The 21,787-nt window shown below is 53.1% G+C and overlaps 1 protein-coding gene across 2 annotated transcripts in view; it reads left to right on the top strand.

Annotated features, from left to right (window-relative positions):
* Positions 1 to 21,787, top strand: part of Mad1l1 (mitotic arrest deficient 1 like 1) — a 326,218-nt gene that overhangs the window by 126,726 nt on the left and 177,705 nt on the right. For both annotated transcript variants that reach the window (XM_006991094.4, XM_076560966.1), the window contains exon 11: positions 14,655 to 14,799. In XM_006991094.4, the coding sequence (XP_006991156.1) occupies positions 14,655 to 14,799 (145 nt within the window). The remainder of the gene's footprint in view (positions 1 to 14,654; positions 14,800 to 21,787) is intronic.

Raw genomic sequence — 21,787 nt, 5'->3', positions numbered from 1 at the left:
TCCCTTTCCCGGGCTTTCTGCCTTTCTCATTCAACCCTCCCTCTTGGCTCTGGGTCACAGTCTTCACTGTCACCAAGGGCACTGCAGAGTCCCAGGGCCAGAGAATACTTAGTGCCAAACCATAATCAGCAGATTCCCTGGAAACACTGGAAAAGTGACCCATGGAATTGATGGAAGGCTGGAACGGAGCCCCTACAGGGTGCTGGGAACAGCCCGGCTTCCTCTCAGTGGGCTTCCCTGGGAAGATTAGAGTAGATAGCCTTCTTTATGTATGGCCTGCCAGCTACCAGCCAGTGATGTGGGCCAGGTTCCTACTCTCCGTGTGCTGCTTAGCCCTTGTCGACACCGAGCCTCTCCAGCCTTCACTCTGGGGCCCATGTGCAAGTTTGGAGGCTCCTGACCATCACCCAGCCTGGCCACCTTGGACCTGTTCTTCCAACCCACCTGTCGTGATGTCTCCCTTCCGAGCCCAGGGTCACCAATCACGCTGGTGGAACCAACGGCCCTCTCACATTGTGTACGTAGAAGAGTACCCCGCCAGCCCCGACAAGCTCTAACCCTGCCTTTTAAAGGTCATTTCTGTCTCAGTCAGCTCTTAAAGTTCAAGAGGAAATAAACTGCTTAGAGCTGGCATTTCTCAAGCCAAGTGTCAACTCTCCAAGCCCAAGCCTAGGGGGAGAAGAGGTGAGATTAATAAAAGAGTGGCCATGTTGACATAGCCATCGGTCAGCAAGTGCCTGCCTGTCCCCAGCCCTCCACAGAGTGGTGGACAGACAGGACACTGGGGAGTCTCAAACTCATTTTCTCCTCTTGGCTACACTTCTCAGCCTGGGGAACGCTTTGGAGATGTCTCTTTATTAATCAGTGACAGCATTTAAGCCTGACGTCCCATGAATGCTTAGATAGCTCTGCCCCTCAGTGGTCCTTGTGCCAAGACAGATGATTGACAGGTGCAGATGATGCTTCTTGCCCATGGAGAGACAGCAGAGGCCCAGAGAAGTTGCCTCACCCAACTGGTTATTGACTTTGGGCTTCGGGCCGAGGACAGGGAAATCAATGGGAGAATAAACACTAGAATGGGTTTTATTAATCAGGCACCACCAAGGCAGCTGCAGGGATTATAATGGAGCCCAGGTGTCGATTGATGGTGCGTCTGGTGTGGGCGCTCAGGCCATGCTGGCCAGCGGGCCGCTATCGACCGTGCTACACCAGGAACCTCAGCATCAGAACTGCTAATTGGGCTGCCCGGTGATTCTGAAGAGAGTGAGAGAGAGAGACATTGCTGAGATTATTCTGTCTCATCTCCTAAACGCTTGTCTGATTTGACTCACAATCTCAATTAGGCCCACACCCAGATCCTCACCCCTCAGGATCCTCTCTCCTTGGCCTGGTCATGCACTGTGACCTGTGCCCCTTTTCCTTGTCCTTGGACATGGGAATGGACTGGGAGGTGAGGCTCAGCTCTGTGCTTTGGATGACCTCCAGGGTGGTAGCTGAAGTCACTGTGTTTATAAGCACTCCAGTCAAGCTCTCCTGGGCCTTCTCACCTCCTGCGTTACACATACACACACTTAACGGTAGGCACACAATCATTCATATTTTCACATTGGTCCATGGTCCACATTCTCCTCTTTACATCTACATTTACAGTTATCCGTCAGTACAGTAAAATACCCGAGGCAGGCTATATAACAAAGAAAAAGGTTATTTGGCTCAGTTTTGGAGGTTGCAGCCCACAGTTGGCCACAGCTTCATGACTTTGAGTCTCTGGTGATGGCATGCATTATTGGGTGAAGCAAGACTATTTATGCCAGAAGCCAAGGAGAGAGAGAGAGAGAGAGAGAGAGAGAGAGAGAGAGAGAGAGAGAGAGAGAGAGAGAGAGAGAGAGACAGAGAGAGAGAGAGACAGAGAGATAGAGAGAGAGACAGAGAGAGAGACAGAGAGAGAGACAGAGAGAGAGACAGAGAGAGCGAGCGCGAGCAAGCAGAGTGTTATAGTCCCCTGTGAGGGTGTGCTCCTTAAAGATTCCTACTAGGCCACCTCTTAAAGGTCTGTCCACACTGCACCTGACCCTCGGCTGCCAACCCCATGCATCCTTGCGTGACGCAGGGCATTTCTAGGCCATGGCAGGATTCTATGCTCCCCACCTCCCCATGCATGTCCTATGTTGTTGGACTCTGGGGACATTGTGGATGTGATTTCCCAGGGCCCCTGGTTATGTGGTAACTGGAGGGGTGCACCAAGGAGGCCTGAGCTGCTGCCAAGAGGGAGGGAATGAGGGAGAGAGGCCTCCATGCTGCTGGCACAGGAGTAGCCTAGCCAGCCTGTAGGAGAGACTGCTTGCCTTAGGTAAGAGTTTAGGAGTTCCCTCAGGTCCAGGCAGGCCCATCTCTCCTGTTCCTCCTTCAGCCTGTACAAGTTCTCCCCCAGCACCCCTCGCCTACCCCCCCCAGACTTGTTGGCACAAACGGTGGCACAGGTAGAGTGAGCTGGTGTCCGGAGATGGCGCCTTTGGAAGGTGGTGGGAGAGAACTTGGTGGACTTCACCGGAGCTGGGGATCTAGATAAGAAGGAGCCCGGTGCAGAGACCCTGCCTTACCGTGGCCAGTGGCCTTGTCTTTCAGGAGCCACAGGACCTTCTAGAGACCCTCTCTTTCCTGCTGCTGTTCAGTCCTTCATGGTGGCTCCATTGTGCCCCCCTCCTTCTTTCCTTCCCCCCTCCTTCTCCTTTCCTTCCTTCCCTCCCTCCCAGACTGGGGTTTCTCCCATCCTCCTGCACCTAATTTCTCAGAGTGTGGGTTCAGTGTGGTACATAGAGTCTGTATTTCAGAAGACTAGGGTGTGGGAGAGTGTGGGAGACAGCCAAGCACTTACCACCCTGAGGTGTAGCTCACGTTCCAGCCACAGCACCTGGGAACAATGTCCCCATGGGAGCAGTGTGAAGGGGTGAGCATCTGTGTCTGCTGTTGGAACACAGGGTGAAGACACTGCCCTCCTTAGAAGGGTGCCTGGGGTGCTTTTGGAAGAAATGAGTCCCCCTGTGCCCCCAGGCCTTTGTGGAAGTGAGGGGCAGTCCTCAGTGTGATTCCTGCGGCTCCTCAGTGTGCTGGCAGTGGACGTGGGCGGGGCCCAGGGCTGCTCTGAGTCCTGTTTGTGTGTGGAAGTAGACTTCATAGAGGCTCATCGGGATTCCTTCCTTCCTTCCTTCCTTCCTTCCTTCCTTCCTTCCTTCCTTCCTTCCTTCCTTCCTTCCTTCCTTCCTTCCTTCCTCCCTCCCTCCCTCCCTCCCTCCCTCCCTCCCTCCCCCCTCCCTTTCTTCCTTCCCTTTCTTGTTTTTTTTTTTTCTTTCTTCGTTCATTCGTTCCTTCCTGTGTTTTTTTGAGACTGGGTTTCTCTGTTTATCTGTGTGGCCCTGGCTGTCCCAGAACTTGCTCGGTGGATGGGGCTGACCTCGAACTCACAAAGATCTATCTGCTTCTGTCTCCTGAGTTCTGGGATTAAAGATGTGTGTCACCAACCCCTGGCTCTTTTTTTTTTTTTTTTTTTTTTGATTTATTTATTTTTAAAATTTTATGTGTTTGAATCCGTGCTTGAGTATATGTATATATCTGAGCACTACATACATGCAAGAGCCCAGAGGTAGCCAGCCATGAGGTCCCCTAGAATGGGGACTTAAAGCAGTTTGTAAACAGCACTATGTGTTGCTGGGATCTCAACCCAAGTACCCTGCAAGAGCAGGAAGCCCTTTTAACCACTGAGTATCTTTCCTGCCCTCATTGGTTTTCTTATAAGGAGGTCGGTCCCAGGTGTGAAGGGAACTAGGAGTGATCTATTACTTCCCTCTGTCTGTCCTCCCGCCCTCCCGTTTGTCCATCCATTCATCCATCATCTATATTTCTGTCATGCATCTACCGGCCTACCTGTGGAGAGTGTCTGTGGAGAGTGTCAGGGCCTTGTATATGCCACGCAGCTGCTCTAGCATTGAGTGGAGCTGCGCCCCCAGTCTGCAGCGGGTGTTGCATTTGGTTGGAATCATGCATCTGCAGAGCCTGTGGCTGGGTCAGACCCATAGGAGCTTCTGAAGCTGTTGGTACATGCCAAGGAGCCAAGCAGGGTTGAGCTAGGTCATCAGTGGGTCTGTGGGTGTGAGTGTGCATTTGTGTTTTAATTCTCCCGAGTTTCAGAAGTGAACTGTTGGTGTAGGCCAGTGGTCAGCAGCCCTTCTCTGTGAAGGGCATGGGAGATCAAGGTGTCTGCTTGTCAGCCCACCTGTCAGAGGAAAGCAGCCCCAGCACAACAGTCCATGCTGTGTGTGGCTGGGACCCAGCAGACTGTGCAAAGAGAAGGAAGGCTGTGTGCTGAATGGAGGCACAAAAGGAAGAGCAGGGCTTGGGCTGAGCTCCTGCCTAGCTTTGCCAGTTTGTCCCACTCTCCTAAAGGCCACTGCACCCAGCTCTGCTCCAGTCATGTTAAGGCTGAAGTGACGTGCGTGCGTGAGAGTGCCCTCCTACCCAACACACACTGTGTCAGCCACAACTTCTCTGGCTTTTTAAAGGACTGTATTATTTTATACTGTCTCTGGGGGTGGGGTGGGTATGAGTGACTGAGTGCAGGTGCCTGTGGAGGCCAGAGGAGGGTGGTGGATGGATCTCCTGGAGCTGGAAAGTCACAGGCAGTTGTGAGCCGTCTGTTATGGGTGCTGGGAACGGAACTTAGATCATCTGCAAGAGCACTACCCCTTGCTTAACCATTTCTAACGTTGGGTTTTTTATAGCCGTTTTCAGTGCCACAGAGAGTACCAAGGGCCCTGTGAGTCAACAGCCAAGAGCTGTGTGTGCTGTGCAGGCCGGTCCCCAGCCCTCTAGCTGTCGCAAGTTTCTCTTTACACCCTCTATCTCAAAAGTTGGATGACCTGCCCTCCCTCCATCTCTGCACCATCAGCCGAGACTCAGCGGCCTGCAGGGGTTCTGCCCCACCTGGGAGGCTGCAGGTTGGTAACTGATCAGTCAAATTGGATTATTCTTTATGGTCGGGAGCAAATTGAAATTGTGAGAGGAGATTTTCCTTCTCACATTTCAAGGTCAGATGAGAGTATTTACTGGTGGCCTCTGTTTATCTGGGGATGCAAATTGAATTTGGTGATTGAATTGATGAGATGTTAGGAATCGCCTCATCAGAGGCTCTGTGCCCAGTGGCCAGAGACCAGGCGGCTTCTTCCTTGGCTTCCTCAGCTGGGCCTTTGGTTGGTAATTCCTTAAATCTCTTTCCCCCATTTTCTAGTTTGTCTCTACAATTTGGTGGTTTTGTGATTTTTTGGGGGGTTGGGGGGTAGGGTGAGTAGGTGCCAAAAACTGTGTAATAAAGCTTGAGGTTTTGAAGCAATGGAATTGATGTAGAATACATGAGCTCTGTGCAATGCTGAGCCCTGTTGTCAAGGATGCTGGGGAAACGTTGACTTTTTGTGTTTGCAGGCTGCCCCACTGCAGATGACCAGGGAGGGCTGCCACTTGTTTCCTCCTATATTTCTCATCCTTGCCTCTCCTAAAAATTCCAGAGCAACCTCTTGGCTCAGGCTAGACATGCTGACGTGGCCTCCTTGAGGCTTGTTTCACATCTCAACGCCCTCGGGGTCCATTGGAGACCCCCCAGAGTGTGCCAGGAGCATTCCTCCAGCAGCAGGGTCTTGCCCTTTGGTAAAGACTCAGGGACAACACAGGACATCCTAGCTCTGTCTGCAGACTCAGTAATAGAGGTGTGGCCGCTTCGCCCTGCTGCTGGTAGTGCTTGTAAGTACTCTGTACTCGGTGCTGGGGTCTTTGTTCTTTGTTGAACGTCTTTTAGAAACGGAATACCTTTCTAGGAGGTAGCTAGGAATATACAACCAGTGACCACCAAGAGTGTGACAGTTCCATCCCTGGCTGTCTGGTGTGTGTGTGTGTGTGTGTGTGTGTGTGTGTGTGTGTGTGTGTGTGTGTGTGTGTACGCGCATGTATGTGGTGGGGAGATCTGACTAACTTGCATGTATTTCTTCCACACCTTCTGTTTCATATGTAGCTCTCCATCTGTTGGCTTTTTCCCCTCAGGCCACGCCTACTAGAAATAAGCCTGAATCACCAGGAGTCTGGTCGTCAGCCATGCTGTTTGGAGGGTCCTCCTGAGTGGTAACTTAGCCTGTTGTGAGATTCTTACCCATCAGCCTCCCACCTAGGGTGGCCCTGAGTGCAAGGTTTCCAGTTGCTTCTATTCTGTTTGTCTTTTGTAAAGCCCCACTTCTTTCTCCTCTGTTTCTGCTCCTCTGGCCTCTCCTCAGAAGGGGCTCCCCAGCACCACCGCTCTCCCTTCTGTGTGTCTGTGTGTCTGTGTGTCTGTGAGTATCCTTGTCACAAAGCTCTGTGGGCAGACAGGGCCCGTGATCTCACACAGTTGGAGAGCAGCGTGATGTTCACTGTCTGGTGGGTAGCTACTTGCTGACTACTACATCTTGACACCCTTTGGCCCTGTCAGGGCTTGCCCCAATAGCATGGCTGGCCCTTTCCCGGCCCTAGGAATGGGGCCTGATACAGACTGTAGGGCTGAGTTATTGGCTGATCAGCTGGCCCTCTGCTGGCCATCCATTTCTGGGGCTGTGGCTCTAACCCATCCTGCCTCTGGGTGGTCCCTGTTAATTCTTCATTCACTGTACAATCAGATCTCTGGAATTTTCTTTCAGCTTATAGAGACTCCCCAAAGGGCTAGGAGGAAGCAGGGGCATGCTGACCTATTTCTGCTCTGTGCGCATGGCATGGAGGCCTCAGCTGTGGAGATCCGCACTCTTGCACATTTCCTCTTGGCATAGGAGTGGTGATCTGGGACCTATAGGCGATGGCTTAGTTCCTCCTGACCAGGATGTCTTAGGTCAGTGCTGTGCCAGGCATCATGCCCAGAGGCCAGGCAGGGCAAGCATCCAGTTGTCCTGGTGCAGACACAGTGGTTTCACAGAGGTGATTCAGCGGCTTAGGTCTGCATTGACTCATTCACAAAGCCCAAGGTTAGAAATCATTTGTGTTAGCAGGCTCTGATCTGCGCTCATCAGCCCTCCAAGAATAAAGGTGCTGGAGGGTTTGAATAAAACTTTATTAGTGTTTTCTTAACCTCATGGAAGAGATGAATTACACAAACCCACCATGCACATGGGGATTCTATGATCATAGCCTGTAGGAAACCCCCACTGTTCGTGTGTCATCAGACTGCTTTGGGCTGCCACTAGAAAGGCTCTGAGGTGGCCCTCTGTGTGACACTTGCCCTCAAGTGTGACAGAGCAGGGGTTATCCCAGGGAGTCTGGGCTCCTGTCCCAGCTCTGCTGTAGTCCGGGCCCCTAAATTGCAGTCTTGTCTTCCTATGGTTCTGGAGTCAGGGTTGAGGGCCCAGTGCTGGTGGGTGGGTGTCTGAGGAGGGCTGCTGTTCTGCTTGGTGTCAGCTCCTGAGGGGTTCATCCAAGGCTTCTCATCCCAACCTGAGAGCTCTCCCCTCACTGTCCAGGCTCCTCCCAACACCAGCAAGTGGGGGATTAGGGCTTCACAGTGACCTTCAGTCCTCCGCAGAGATGCCATACCTCAAAGATGTTCTTATCTGTGCAGCCCTGGCTGTCCTGAAACTCACTCTGTAGACGAGATTGGTCTCCAACTCAGAGATCCACCTGCCTCTGCCTCCAGAGGGATTAAAGGTGTGCAGCACCACCGCCCAGCTTCTTATTTTTTAGATAGGATCTCATGTAGCCTAGGCTCACCTTGAATTTGCTACATAGCCAAGGCTGATCTGGATTCAGACCGCTCGTGTCCATGTGGTCGGTGCCAGGGTCACGGGCATCTCACTCTACACCTGTGTGCAGTGCTGGGGAGCCCAGGACTTTGGGCACGCTAGGGAACATTCTGCACATTGAGCTGCATCACCAGCCCTCAGTGGTTCGTGGTTTTGTTTTTTACTTAGAACCTGGGTTTGTCCATGACGTGGAGGCACATGAACACTCCATGTTTCTGCACCAGGCGGCGCTCCAGTACTGCGTTCTATGCAGTGTGGTTTTGAATGAGCGACTTTATTAAGTATATAGCAAGCCGATGTTAAAAAAAAAAAAAAGAAGCAAGTAATAGGTGATGTATAGCTAGATAACAAACATTATCCAATTGAGAGTATGTGTAGCATCCAGCCAGCAGACACCAATTAGGGGAAGTTGAGGCAGCTGGAGTTCCCCACTGAGCCTTTTCTCCATGGCCGAGCTCCCGTGGCTGAACTTGTAGCTCCTCTCCCCCTCTGCAGGGACTTTTATATCCCAGGGTGAACACTGGTGGCCTGTGTTGAAAATGGTTCCAGCTGTTTTCAAGGTTGTGACATTTTTACCCTGGAACTGCTCTTCTGTCACAGGGTTAGGTGGGCCAGCCCAGGCAGGAGGCCTCCAAGGGACTTGCAGATAGACATGCTTGGGTCTGAGATGAGGGAGGGCCAACCCTGCTGCCAGAGCCAGCTTCTCGGTGAGCTCAACATCGTATGACAACTCACCACACAATGTGTCTGACGTACCTTGACTTGGTACGTGGCCTTTGCTCTCTCATCTGGGCACTAAGCATGGCTCTTCTCAGAACCGCTGCATGGTGCCACGGTGTTTGGGGCCCCACAGGGTCTGATGATACAGGCATGTTTTTCTTGCCTCATGAGTGTGGGTGCTGGGTTCGAGCTGAGGAAGACAGGCCCCGGGGCTCTGAAACACTAGGTCAGGCCAGGAGAGCTGAAAGAGCATGGTCTTGGTGTCTTGGAGAAGGTTGTTAAAATGTCCCCTGCCGCTCTGCAATGTCTCCTGGCCTTGCCTAGTTCCTTGAAAGTAGATATTCTTAGGCCTGGGTTTCTGACGAAGCTCACATGAAAGTGAGCGGCAGTGGCCCGCCACATCCAAAGATGGCTCTCAAAGGCTTGGACTCACTCTCTCAGCAGATGTGCCTCAGAAAGGCAGCGATCGATAAACACGCTCAGCTTCTCCTTGAAGCACCAAGAGCTTCGCTCTGAAGTCCCAGAGGTTCGTGGAAATGCCGCTGCCCTCAGAGTTCAGCGCGCTGTGGAGCGAGAGCTTTAATTTTTTATGAGCTTTCTCTTCTCTTCCTTGGAAGAAAGGCTCGAGTTGAATGGAGAGAACCTCCCTGGGGGGTGAAGGGAGGGCAGGAGAGAACCAGCAATCCTAGGAACTGATGGGGATCTGTGTTAGGATGAGGTGGCTCAAATTCTTCCAGCTGTTGAGGCTCTCATGGGGCCCATGGGCACAGCGTCAGAGGTCCCCTTCAGCTTGAGGTCCATGTCAACTTGAGGAGGCCTGCATCTCTATTCTGGCATGCCTGGGTGTCTAGGGCCATCTGGTAGGCATGGCTTGAGAAGCGGGCTGTGAGCGAGCGCCCAGAGCCTGTTTGGACATTGTATTGCACCCCTGTACTGCTGTGCTGGTTTTGTCTGCAGGTCCGTGTCCTCTCCATGGGACCTGCCCAGGAGCTTGCCAGTCTGTCCCCTCCATGGACCCGGCTTCTGAATGGGGAGCATCCTCCTGCTTCCACACTGCTGTGCATTTCTAAGCAGAACCCAGCACTTCTAGACTCTTGCCCATCGGAGACCATCCCACCTTCTACTCAGCTCTGTAGCCCAAGGAGCAGGTGGAAGGGCTTCTGGGTCCCTTTCTTCCTTCCTTTTGAGGGGTTTTCTACTTGCTCTTGTTCCTCAGTTCCTCACTGCCTCCTGGCCAAGGACTCTGAGCCCCGTAGCCGACTCCCACTTGAACCCAGAGTGAGCGTATGCTGGATATAAGAGCCATGGGTCCTCTGTCTCGAGTGTCCCACACACGTCTTCTCCTGTGCCTGCAGGCTTTAGTTCCTTCCATCACTGGCGTCGCCCTCTGCCATCGCCACTTAGGCAACAGTGGCTCAGCTCTGTGGTGCTTGGACCTGCAGCCCATGTTTGCCACGCCGGCTGCACCTAGTTTGGCACCTAGTTAGCCTGTGGCAGGTGCCTGAAGAGCGAGCAGGTCTGAGGGCTCCCCATCTGCTTCCCTCCACACACCATCTGAATCGGGTCTGTGATGGCTGCTGCACTCAACCAGCCCCTGCCAGTGCACTCTCCCCGCCTAGGTACTGGTCCTGCAGTCTCAGAAGGCCTTGCTGTTTCCTGTTAGTGTGAGCTCTTCCTCCCCTGCAAGTCTCCTGGTGGGTGGTTTATGCCTGTTTAGCAGCACCTTATGTTAGTGAGCCTTGCACCGGGTGTGTGTGGGCGGAGCGTGGAGGATCCCAGCCTGTTGATCTTGGTGCTCAGGGCTTCACCGAAGTTCTGCAAATGGTGCTCTGGAGCGCCCTCTCTCTGACATGCTCTCAACTGCAATTTACAGCCTAGGAACCTGGGAACGTGTTCTGCCTTGGTCACTGACCTTATGGCCTGCTGGTCTGCAGTCTTGCCTGCTGCCCGGGCATCTTCTGTAGGACCATGCATTCCTCGGACATTTGGTTTTGCCCCCCACAGCAGATGGAACGTGTTTTGCTAATAAGGGAGAGTATGGGGACTGGGGAGATGGCTCATTGAGTAAAGCGCCTCCTATGCAACCACGAGGACCTGAATTTGGGTCCCCAGAGCCCACATAGAGCTGGGCACAGTGGTGTACCTGTGTTAGGCAGAGCCAGACAGATTCTAGGCCCCATTTCCTAGCTAGCCTGGTCAAAACAGTGAGCTACAGGTTCAGTAAGAGACCCTGTCTCAAAAAATAAAGTGAATAAAGTAGAGAGAGATTGAGGGAGACATCCTGACATGGACCTCTGGTGTGCACAGACGAACACAGAGGGTCTTTATGCAGGGCAGGAGGTTATGAGAATGATGAGGGTTGTGGATTGAGGCTGTAGATCAGTGGCATCTATGAGGCCTTGGGTCACACACCTAATATTCCTGAGGGAAATCTTTTCTTCTTGGGAAGGAGTGCTGTGGGGAGGGAGAGACAAGAGTTTTCTTTATAATCTGAAATTTGACAACTCGAGGCCTCCCCACACCCCTGAGACCCCACCCTCTCCCATGGTTCCATGGTACACACATCTCTGTACATGGCTTACAGTGGGTGTGGTGTTCCACACTGTGACCTAGGTACAGGACTGAGATTGTGTAACTGTGTCTTTGCCTTCTTAGGTAGCAGAGCCTATCTGCAGAGTGGAGGTGGGTAGCTGGCTCAGACCTCAGGCAAATGTCCTGCTCTTCAGCCCTGCTGCTGGGTGCGGCCTGGGCAAGACCCTGGGGAGCTATGGGGGACTGCTGTCCCCAAGTTCCAACCTTGGATTTGGAAGTCTTCCTGCAAGACTCACCTGAACCGCATGCTGAGGACAGCTTCTCAGAGTGGTCCCAAACCCCCAGTCCCACCCTGCCTGTGGGCCAGTCACCCAGAAAGTTGCATTGCCACGTGTCTGTCTTTGTGTGCTTGGCTCTGAAGTAGCAGAGCAAATGCTGCCGTTCTAATTAAATTACCCACTTTGGAGCAGTGATTTAAGGCGCTTGTGAACCTCCCCACCTGAATTCAACGATTCAAGAGTCGATTTCACAGTCCTTGATTATTAAATTGGTCTATGAATAGTTTTCAATTGAACTGGAACTCAAAATAGCCTCTTTATATGTCTGTTTCCTATGAATATTAGCTATTGCTTCACATTTGGGGTTGTGATGCACCTAGGGTGCAGGTGGCAGCCGGCTGCTTTCTCTGTGGGGTAGGGGACAGGCACGAGGATTCCTGAGTTTGCACAATTGAAGCTGAGCCAGTGTCCTTGATGTCACTTGGTTGGCTCTGTGTTCTGTGGTTCTGTTGATGACCCAGAGCAGGGTTCCCTTTGACATTTTGCAGGAGGACCAAGGGCATCACAGGCCCCTGCTGAAGTTTCATAAATGTGTGACACATTGATTCACTTTCAAATTAGACTTTAGCTTGTTTAAATGATTTTACTAAGTTATGATTTACAAACCCCTGTATTCACTCAGATGTGACATAGACATATTTGCAGGGGTGTCCACCTGACAGAAGCGTTATCTGCCGCCCTTGTGAATTCAGGTTTTCTTGAAATGGTGTAATCAAAGCAAACAAAAATAATTGGATGCAGGAGTGATCTGAGCTGCAGGTGTCTCTTGCAGGCCCCACCCCCAGTTTGTACATTTTCAAAGTAGCTGCAATGTTCTGGTCATGGTCACTTTGCATGAGTGTTGCAGATGTTACCTGATAACAGAATCCTGACCCGAGGCCTTGTTTATATATTAGGGTGTGTGTGTGTGTGTGTGTGTGTGTGTGTGTGTGTGTGTGTGTGTGTGTGTGTGCGCGCGCGCGCCTGCTTGCCTGACTATCTTTGTGTGGGTTCACACATGCAGGGCACATATGTGGAGATCGGAGGATAACCTCCAATGTCAGTTCTTAGGCACCATCCACCTTTGGCGTGAGACAAGGTCCTTCATTGTCCTGGGACATGATCAAGTAGTCTAGAGAGCTGGCCTGCAAGCTGGCTTACAGGTGTGTACTGCCACACCTATCTCATTGTGTAGGTGCTGGCGATCTAAACTCAGGTGCTCGTGTTTGTAAAGCAAGTATCTGCCAACTGCTCCACCTCCCCAGCCCCCAGGTTCTAGTTTCTGAGAGTTTATTCAGAACTCTGTTTGGGAAAGGGTCTCTGCTGTGGCCCTCGGGGCGTCATACAGCCTGCAGCGTGCCGCCTTGGTGGCAGGGCTGGTCATCTTCCTGACCACTCCTGTCATCCGCTCTGGTTCTCTCTGCTGGCCCTGTCCTTCTCCAGTGCAGTCGTAAGGATGGGATGGAGCCCAGGGCACGTGACTTAATGAGACCCTTGCCCTTGCTCTTCTGTGGCATGCTGTGTCCTGTGAAGGACCAGTGGCAACAAAGGCTACACCGGCAGCTGTGGGACTGGTGGGGTGGAGAGGTAGCAAGGGTGTTACTGAGGGTCTTTGCCAAGATGCTTTGGGTCAGCCTGGCCGTGGCCAACCGCCCCTAGATGCCTCAGTCCAGAGACCTGGGCCTCTGAAGTTGGTAGAGACAACTGACTACAGAGGGCCGTTGTGATGACACAGGGGAGGCAGTGACCGAGCCAGGGGAGCCCCAGGGATGCAACAGGAAAGCATGGATCATAAAGGGAGGCCAGGCTTGGTGATACACTCTGTAACCCTGGTTTCTCAGGAGACTGAAGCAGGAGATGACAAACTCAGGTTCAGCCTTGGAAACTTAGTGAGATACTGTCTTAAGAGGACCTGTCTAGAATACCCCAGTGAGGTGCTGGGGTGTGGCTCAGTGATAGAGCACCTGTCTAGAATCCCCCAGTGAGGTGCTGGGGTGTGGCTCAGTGATAGAGCACCTGCCTAGAATCCCCCAGTGAGGGGCTGGGGTGTGGTTCAGTGGTGAGAACCTGCCTAGAATCCCCCAGTGAGGGGCTGGGGTGTGGCTCAGTGGTAGAGCCCCTGCCTAGAATCCCCCAGTGAGGGGCTGGGGTGTGGCTCAGTGGTGAGAACCTGCCTAGAATCCCCCAGTGAGGGGCTGGGGTGTGGCTCAGTGGTGAGAACCTGCCTAGAATCCCCCAGTGAGGGGCTGGGGTGTGGCTCAGTGGTAGAGCACCTGCCTAGAATCCCCCAGTGAGGGGCTGGGCTGTGGCTCAGTGGTAGAGAACCTGCCTAGAATCCCCCAGTGAGGGGCTGGGGTGTGGCTCAGTGGTAGAGCCCCTGCCTAAAATCCCCCAGTGAGGGGCTGGGCTGTGGCTCAGTGGTAGAGCACCTGCCTAGAATCCCCCAGTGAGGGGCTGGGCTGTGGCTCAGTGGTAGAGCCTCTGCCTAGAATCCCCCAGTGAGGGGCTGGGCTGTGGCTCAGTGGTAGAGAACCTGCCTAGAATCCCCCAGTGAGGGGCTGGGGTGTGGCTCAGTGGTAGAGCCCCTGCCTAGAATCCCCCAGTGAGGGGCTGGGGTGTGGCTCAGTGGTAGAGAACTTGCCTACAACTCCCTAGTGAGAGACTGAGAGCATGGCTCAGTGACAAAGGTCTTTTTAGTATGCTGAAGGCTCTGGCTTCAATCTCCTGTACTGCAGAAATACATACGTAGAGAAAGGGAAAGTAGAGGAGGTCAGAATCCATCGCCTGAGGATGTCCTGGCATCTGTCTTCACAGGGCATGCCTAGCACCCAGCGTGAGGCAGCACTTTCTCCTTCAGAAAGTCTTCAGGCCCAGGGCCTGCTGTGGGAGCTGTGCTCCGCACCCCCCCCCCCCCCCCCCCCCGTGCTGCACATCTGTGCCGACTGTGACTCACTCACATGGGAAGTGCTTGCGCTGGCAATTTAGCTCATTCAGAAGTGCCGTCCTGAAGCGCCTGTGGCTGACAATCTTTCCCATTGTGTGTGGAGTTGCACTTCCCTCCCCTCGCACCGTGTTCTGGGATCACCCTGGGTGTCTTTGAAATCCAGAACCTCCTGAAAGGCACTAAGTAGCTATTCAGGAGCAAGGAAACGGCAGGCAGCGAGGTGTTTGCACGTGCAGCTCTATTTTAGGACGCCCCTGTGGGGTACACAGTGGGGGGTGTGTCCTCAGTCCTGGGGGATGGGCATGTCAGGCCTCATGGCTCTATCTCTTGTCTTCTGTGCAGTGCCCGGGGTCTGGAGAAGGCCCAGCAGCAGCTCCAGGATGAGGTCCGGCAGGTCAGTGCGCAGCTGCTGGAGGAGAGGAAGAAGCGGGAGACACATGAGGCGCTGGCCAGAAGGCTCCAGAAGCGCAATGTGCTGCTGACCAAGGTACAGTTCACCCAGCGTGGCCAGGTTCCGCCACACCCATGCCTGGCCTTTTCTCTCTGACTGCCTGTCTTTATCCAGACCTCTGTGAAACTGCATGTTCTTGCCTGTGGTCCATTCCTCACATCTCCAGCAGGTATCCCACATCCGCTGGGCCACAGAGGCCAGGCACAGTGCAGTTAGGCACTGTGAGCTCTTAGTCCAGATCTGAGTACAGTCTTTTGAATGGCACAAAGAGTCATTTAGAGGCCAGAGTGGCAGCATACAATCATAATTCTAGAATTTAGGAGACTGATGCAGGAAGGGAGGTGTGGATTGAAGGCCAGCTTGGCCTCTGTGCCTCGACCCTCTCAAAACAGCAAGATGAAAACCAGTCTCCAGATTCACTTTCCCTGTGGGTCCTGGCCTGGGCTGGTGCAGTTCCCCAGGGGCGTGTTCCTGTAAGCTGGCCTCCTCTGGGTTGTCAGCTTTCCTGTCCTTTGCTGCCTGCAGAACAGGGGAAGCTGGAGTGGGCTTCTTCCGGCGTGGCCTGAGGATGGCCACCTGTCTTCAGGTGACAAAGCAAATGATGTGCTTCCCAGCAGAGTGGTGTGCTCTGCCTAGTGCCCAGCCTCTCTCAGACTTGTGGCCCAAAGGCTTTCTGATGTCTTCAAGTGTGAATGGAAGTTCCTAATGAGTGTTATTTAGAACATCTAATAACTCTTGGCTTTCGGAGCACAAGGAAGGATAAATTGGATCTGTCCCTGGCTGCATAAGAGTAGGGAGTCCAGCTTGCTGGGTGGAGGCCACCCTCACCTTGATGGAGTGTAGGCACGAGGCCTAAGAAGTTGGTGCACCCAGAAGATCCAGGGTATGTGTGACCAGCTCGGTGCTTGGTGGTGTCACTCGGAACCCTGACTGGTGTCTCTAGGTTAGGATGCTGCTACCACGCGAGCCATTTCCCTCTTCCCACGGCAGTCTCACAACTACCCCTGAGAGCCTCGTGCCAGTCCCCCAGTGTCTCGGAAAAGGAGAGCTGACATTTGTGTTGGCCTCAAACACTTCTTCCCAGGGACAGGCTGAGCCCTCTCTTCGGCCCCTGGGTCCCTGCAGGTGGCCCAGAAAGAGAGGTGGCTAGAGTGTCCTAGTGGAACTAGCAGCTTAGTCCCAGCATTGTCCTTTGGCTGAGAAGGTGCTCGGCATGTTGGCTTGGCTCCTCTTCTGGGCCTCAACATCATCCTTTCCTGTCCAGCGCCTGTCAGTGTGGAGCCCATGTGACGGGAATATGTGGTCACGGCCCTCAGGCTTGACAGTGCACTGGGAACGAGGCAAAGCACGCAGCCACACACTCACCAGCCGTGACAAAGACAAACACCACTGTGCTCACTGACGTGGGAGGAGCTGTCGGATGTGAGGCTTAAGCAAAGACCCAGAGGATTTACTGTTTACCAGAGCATGTGAGGAGAGCTGGCCCCATCTCCACAGAGCCATGGTTCAGGGAAGAAGGCTGTCACAGAGCCAATGTTGATGCCCACACGCAGAGACATGGAGGCGGAAGGTGGTGGATGTCCTGGTCTGCTGGCCCGTGGGCAGCTCACCACTGTGGGCTGGTACAGGATGCCCCTGTGCTGGCGGCATGAGAAGACAGAGCTGGCTGTGGGAAATCTCAGAGAGTGGGGTGGGGAGGGGACCTGCTTGGTGACTTTCTTAGTGGGCAACATGCTTGTGTTCTATGACCCAGAACCTCCAGACTTACTGTGTAATGAAGATAGAGAGGTCAGTGCTAACTTCTCCCTATGATCTCAACATCATTGCCCAGATGCTGCAAGAGTCAGCTCAGTGGGATGGTCCTGGGCTCCTTCTGATGCACTGTGGAGTTCCACACAGGCATTTTGAAGAAGCTATCTGAAGCATCCTGCAAGCCCAACAGTGAGGTCCCTGCCCAGGGAGGCTCTGCAGTGGGGGCCCAGGAGATGAAGCTGCCTGTGAATTGTCCGGGGGGGGGGGGGGGGGGGACGGGGACACGACACTTGAGTCAGCACATACCTGTTCCATGCTTCCGACCTGCCTTGCCCATCCCAGCCAGCCTGATAGAGAGGCTCCCAGTCTCTTGATTTCCGAAGTTTGTCCACCTGTCACAGCCTTCTGGCTCCTTGGAGAAACTGCTCTGGGGGTGGGGGGAACAGCTGTTTTGTCTGCTTTCTGGAGAAGTCGGTGATCTGATCTGGGTGTGTGTTCCCACAGGTGTGCACCCATGTGGTCCGGGTACCTTTGTGGACTGAGTTCTGTGGCATTCCCAAATGTGTGCACCCATGTGGTCTGGGTACATTTGTGGACTCGGTTCTGTGGCATTCCCAAATGTGTATGCTCCTGTGGTTGGGATTTTTTTTTGGTCAGTTGGGTTTATCCCATGGCTGTTGTAGGCTGGGCTGTGTCACCGGAGCTGGTGTGAACTTGGTGGCTGTTTGGGCTTCATTCAGGCTTGGGGCTTAGGTGGTAGTGGGATTGCTGGCGACGGAGCTGATGCAGTGTGGCCTCTGCTGAGCTCTCCTGGTGCCCGGAACAGATCTTGTGGGGCTTGTGCCTGCTGTCCCATGTGGGCGTCCTTGCTGTTCCCACCAGGTGCTCCCAGGTCAGGAAATTTCCACTCCTCTCTGAAGATGGAAAGCTGATGGCTTTCTGGTTCAAACTGGCCTCACTCTGACCCATGCCGCACTGCTGGCCTCACTCTGAGTGAGCGAGAAGGTGGCTATTGATTACCTAACACTGACTGATTATCTATACCAGCTGTCCCTCCGAGATAGAATCGATAACCCATTGCCTTCCTAACCCTGGGAGTTTGACTTGCTAGCTAGCCGGCATGATGAAACTATTCATTAGGCTGCTCTGGTGAGGCACCAAGGGCATTGTCACATGATTTCATGGGCATGGTATAATGACTCCTGCTGGTGCCTGCCTCCTAAGAGCCTGGCTGGCTATCTTGGACTTCAGGCTGGCTTACCTGTGGTGGGGGAGTGTTCACTCTTCACCGTCCCTGTGAAAGCTGCTGGTAGGCCTGTCTCGAGAACTGCTCTCATCTGTCTGACCATGCCTCTGTGTACCTCCAGCTCACCCCTCCCACCCCGCCCCGAGGGGAGCATGTGGGTCCTGTCATCTGCATGGTCCTGGAACTGGCTGTGGCACTCTGCCTTGGCATCCCCTCCAAGGGCCTCTTTGCCTGCTTCCCAGTTCAGTTTATGGTGCTTGACATGCGCAGTTTTGTCTCGAGACCTTTATTAAGCGGCTCTAGTCTAAGGAGTTAATTGTTACTGATAGCTAAGAGTATAATTACCTTGGTAAAATATCAGGACTATTTTAAGCAATTGAAAATTGGCTTCTGGCACTTGGTGAACACAAACCATTTTCCTATTTGAGACACGCTATTTCCAGTGTGCACTAATATTCTACACCATAGTTGCAGAATCATATTTATAGAATGTAAGCAAAATTTTATTTTTTTTAGTGAAAGAAAGCCTTCTACTTTTCCTGTTTGGTCCCCCAAATCCCCAGGGGAGCAGTCACTAGAAAGGTGTGGCGTGCTGGGCCTTTGGTGACCAGTCCCGTCATTGTTACATGGTAGCTGAAGAGGATATTTAGTTGTCATGGTGGTGTCCTGTCTCAGGACCCCTCAAATTGTTTTAGTAGGCCTAGACATGTGTGTGTGTGTGTGTGTATGTGTGTGTGTGTGTGTACACATACACACGTGTGTGGAAATCAGAAGACAACTTGTAGGAACTGGCTCTCTCTTCCCATGTAGGATCAGCACAGATTGTCAGGCTTGGTGGTGTAGTACCCTCACCCTGGGAGCCCTTGTCTTTCGAGACAGAGGCTGTCATTTGCCTGGAACTTACCAAATAGGCTTGACTTGGTGGCGAGTCCCAGGGAGCCTCTTGTCTCAGCCTCCCCAACATGAACCATTGCATCTGGCTTTTTATATGGATTCTTGGGTTCTGACTCAGGTCTTCAAGCTTGCAAGGCGGACATGTCATTTCCCAATCCAGCCGTTTCCACAGCCCTGGACGGGGCACTCTGAATGGGGAATGTTTTCTGCTTGCTCTGCCCGCATAGCTGTGAGCATGTTCTTGGAGGAAGTTTCTTGGGAGGTGAGGGCTTGTCTGTCCTTCGTGCTTGCTGGGAGGCTGAGCTGTTCCCTCCTGTGAAATGTCCTCTGAGGCAGGACTCTCCACAGACCTCAGGTGCCCACTGTCTCTGCTGTGGCAGGATCGTGAGCACGCTGGCACTGTGCCACGAAGTACCACCCATAGCAGTGGAGCTAACATGGCATCAGTCCCCAGATGCCAGTAGCCAGCCAGCTTGTCCACAGTGCCTGCCACATTTTAGTGTTCCTGTGAGCTACCAGCAGATAGGAGGGATTCTGGTCATCCCTGAGGCCTGGTGAGGTCCCTCCATTCCTACCCTGCAGTATGATTTACAGACTGCTCCTGTGGAGGGGTGGAGACCACAGGCAGTTGTGGGTTCCGTGGCCCTGAGAGGACTATGGGCAGGAAATGGGCACCATGTCCAAGGGTGTGGTGCTGAGGCAGAGGCTCATGCAGCCCTTCTTGCCGAGTATTTGCTTTGGAACAACTTGAGTTTCTCCCTGCTGAAATATTGTCACGAGGTCAGAGGCCACACGCATTCCTGTATTCATACACAATAAAGGAAACTGATGTCCACTCATTCCTGTTTATTATACATGTACCCAGCATCGCCAGTTTTCTATTGGAGACCTCCCTGGCAGGCACAGCACTGGGAAGGGCATGTGTGCAGATGAGCCCCAATGCCAGTGGGGGCTCCCTGGGTCACCAGACCCCCTCCTACTCACCTGCACAGATGGTGAATCGGGGGACTCCAGCGCCCCCTCTGCCCTGCCCTCACACCCTTTCCATCATGGCACATGCTTGTGAAGGACGTTCTAGAGGCAGAGTGACTGTGAACTAACTGGGGGGTTCCCTGGGGAGGAAACGCAGCAAGAGCTCTGTGAGGAGCAGATTCCCCAGCTAGGCAGTGGGGGGAAATAGCAGGGCTCTGTAGGTGACTGTGTGTGCTCAGGATGTGTGTGTTCCTTGTTCAGTTCCCATGTGTGCTTGACTGCTGCACAGTGTCTGGGGCGTCTTGGCTTTGGAGGTCTGTCCTCGCTGATAGAGCTCACTCACTGGCCACTTGTGTGGTCCTGGGGTGAATATACCGTGATGCGCCCATCCATTTTCCTCTGGTGCACTTTGGCCTTCCCCGGTGTGGCTGGTGCGGTGCCGTATTTTGGAACATGGCACCAGGCACTTGCGGCCATTGTGCCCTTGCTCTGCCGTGTGCTTTTCTCCTCCCCAGCAAGTTTTGTGCTGAAGGCTGCACATGAACATAGCAGTGCAAGACAGACTGAGGCAGGCTGCTGCTACCTGCCCCCAGCGACCTTGTGCCCCCCTTACTCCCAGGGGACCCACCCCCTCCTGACTTTGAGCATGCCCAGCTGTGGACTGACATTAATGGAGTCACAGGGCCCCTGTTTTTCCTGTCTGGTTTCTGTTATCCTCAGTGAGATTTGTGTTGCTCTTGTGTGGAGCTGAAGTTGCTAGATTTTTCCATTGCATGTCAGTGTTCTACCATGCGAGTGAATTGCTGCTTTTGTGCATATACTCGAACACAGGGAGTGCTATGACTGACAGCTCTGGCCTGCGTGACCATGGGCATCCTTGGGTTGGCAGACCACCTGCCACCCGAGGACCAGGTGAGGGTGCAGCGTGCATGCTGCCAGGAGCACGGGGCCGTCCCCATCCTCTAGATTCACACCAACACTCCAGTTCTTTGGCCTCTCAACTTTCCCTCGGGAGAAGGGATTCTGGGCATGACCCCTGGTGGGGAGATAGGACCCTCTTCACCTGTGGCATGCCTGTCCACTCTTGTCACTGCCGCTGTGTCTGCAGGTGAACAGGCGTTTTTCATTTTAATTGCAGTCCAGGGTATCGATTTTCTCTTTCTGCCAGCACTCTGGGCGTCTTGATTAAGTATCTCTGCCGACTGAAGTCAGGCCGATATTAAAGGGATCTCACAGCTTCCTCCGAGCAGTCTATGGTTTTACCTTTTATGCTCTCATCTGACAGGCGTCTGGAATTGGGTTCGGAGTGTGATATGAAACAGGTGCCCAGGCTTGTTCTGTCCTCCGTGAGCTGCTGTTGAGCAGCTCTGCTCACGGATGGAGCATCTTTTGGCCGGTCCATAGTGAGCTGCTGTGGAATCTGCAGCGTCACCCAGTCTGAACTTCTACTGTAAAGATAAGTGTTGCTATCTGCCCACGAAGTCTTCCAAATCAGTTGTTTATGATTCCTTAGCTGCAGTGGTCCAGGCTGGGGAGCCTGGCTACCTGCTCTGGATCAGCGTGAGCCACAGAGTGAGTTCAAGGCCATTCTGAGCAAACTAGCAAGACCCCACTGCAAAATAAAACATGAATCATTGCTGGGGGAGATAGTTGGGGAAATGGCTAAAGAGGTAAAGAGCAAGGATTTGAGTGTGACCCTCAAGACCCACGTAAGAAGCTGGGTAAGTGGGCTGACGAGGGGACCCAGTGGGGAAAGATGCTTGCTCTCAAGCCTGATGACCTCAGTCCCTGGAACGCACAAAAAGGTAAAGATGAGAACTGACCAGACAAAGTTGTCATCTGACTGACAGAGGTATATCATGGAGGCCCTCCCCCCAATAAATAAATAAATTTGAAGAGGGAAGGAGGGAGGGAGGGAGAGAAGGAAGGAGGGAGGGAGGGAGGGAGGGAGGGAGGGAGGGAGGGAGAGAAGGAAGGAGGGAGGGAGGGAGAGAGAGAGAGAAAGGAAAGAAGAGAGAGAGAGAGAGAGAGAGAGAGAGAGAGAGAGAGAGAGAGAGAGGAAGGAAGGAAGGAAGGAAGGAAGGAAGAAAGAAAGAAAGAAAGAAAGAAAGAAAGAAAGAAAGAAAGAAAGAAAGAAAGAAAGAAAGAAAGAAAGAAAGA

The sequence above is a fragment of the Peromyscus maniculatus genome, chromosome 23 (genome assembly GCF_049852395.1).
Source record: "Peromyscus maniculatus bairdii isolate BWxNUB_F1_BW_parent chromosome 23, HU_Pman_BW_mat_3.1, whole genome shotgun sequence".
In the NCBI taxonomy this organism is placed as follows: Eukaryota; Metazoa; Chordata; class Mammalia; order Rodentia; family Cricetidae; genus Peromyscus; species Peromyscus maniculatus.
The sequence above is the reverse complement of the archived record's forward strand: the minus strand, read 5'-3'. Positions and strand labels throughout refer to the sequence as shown.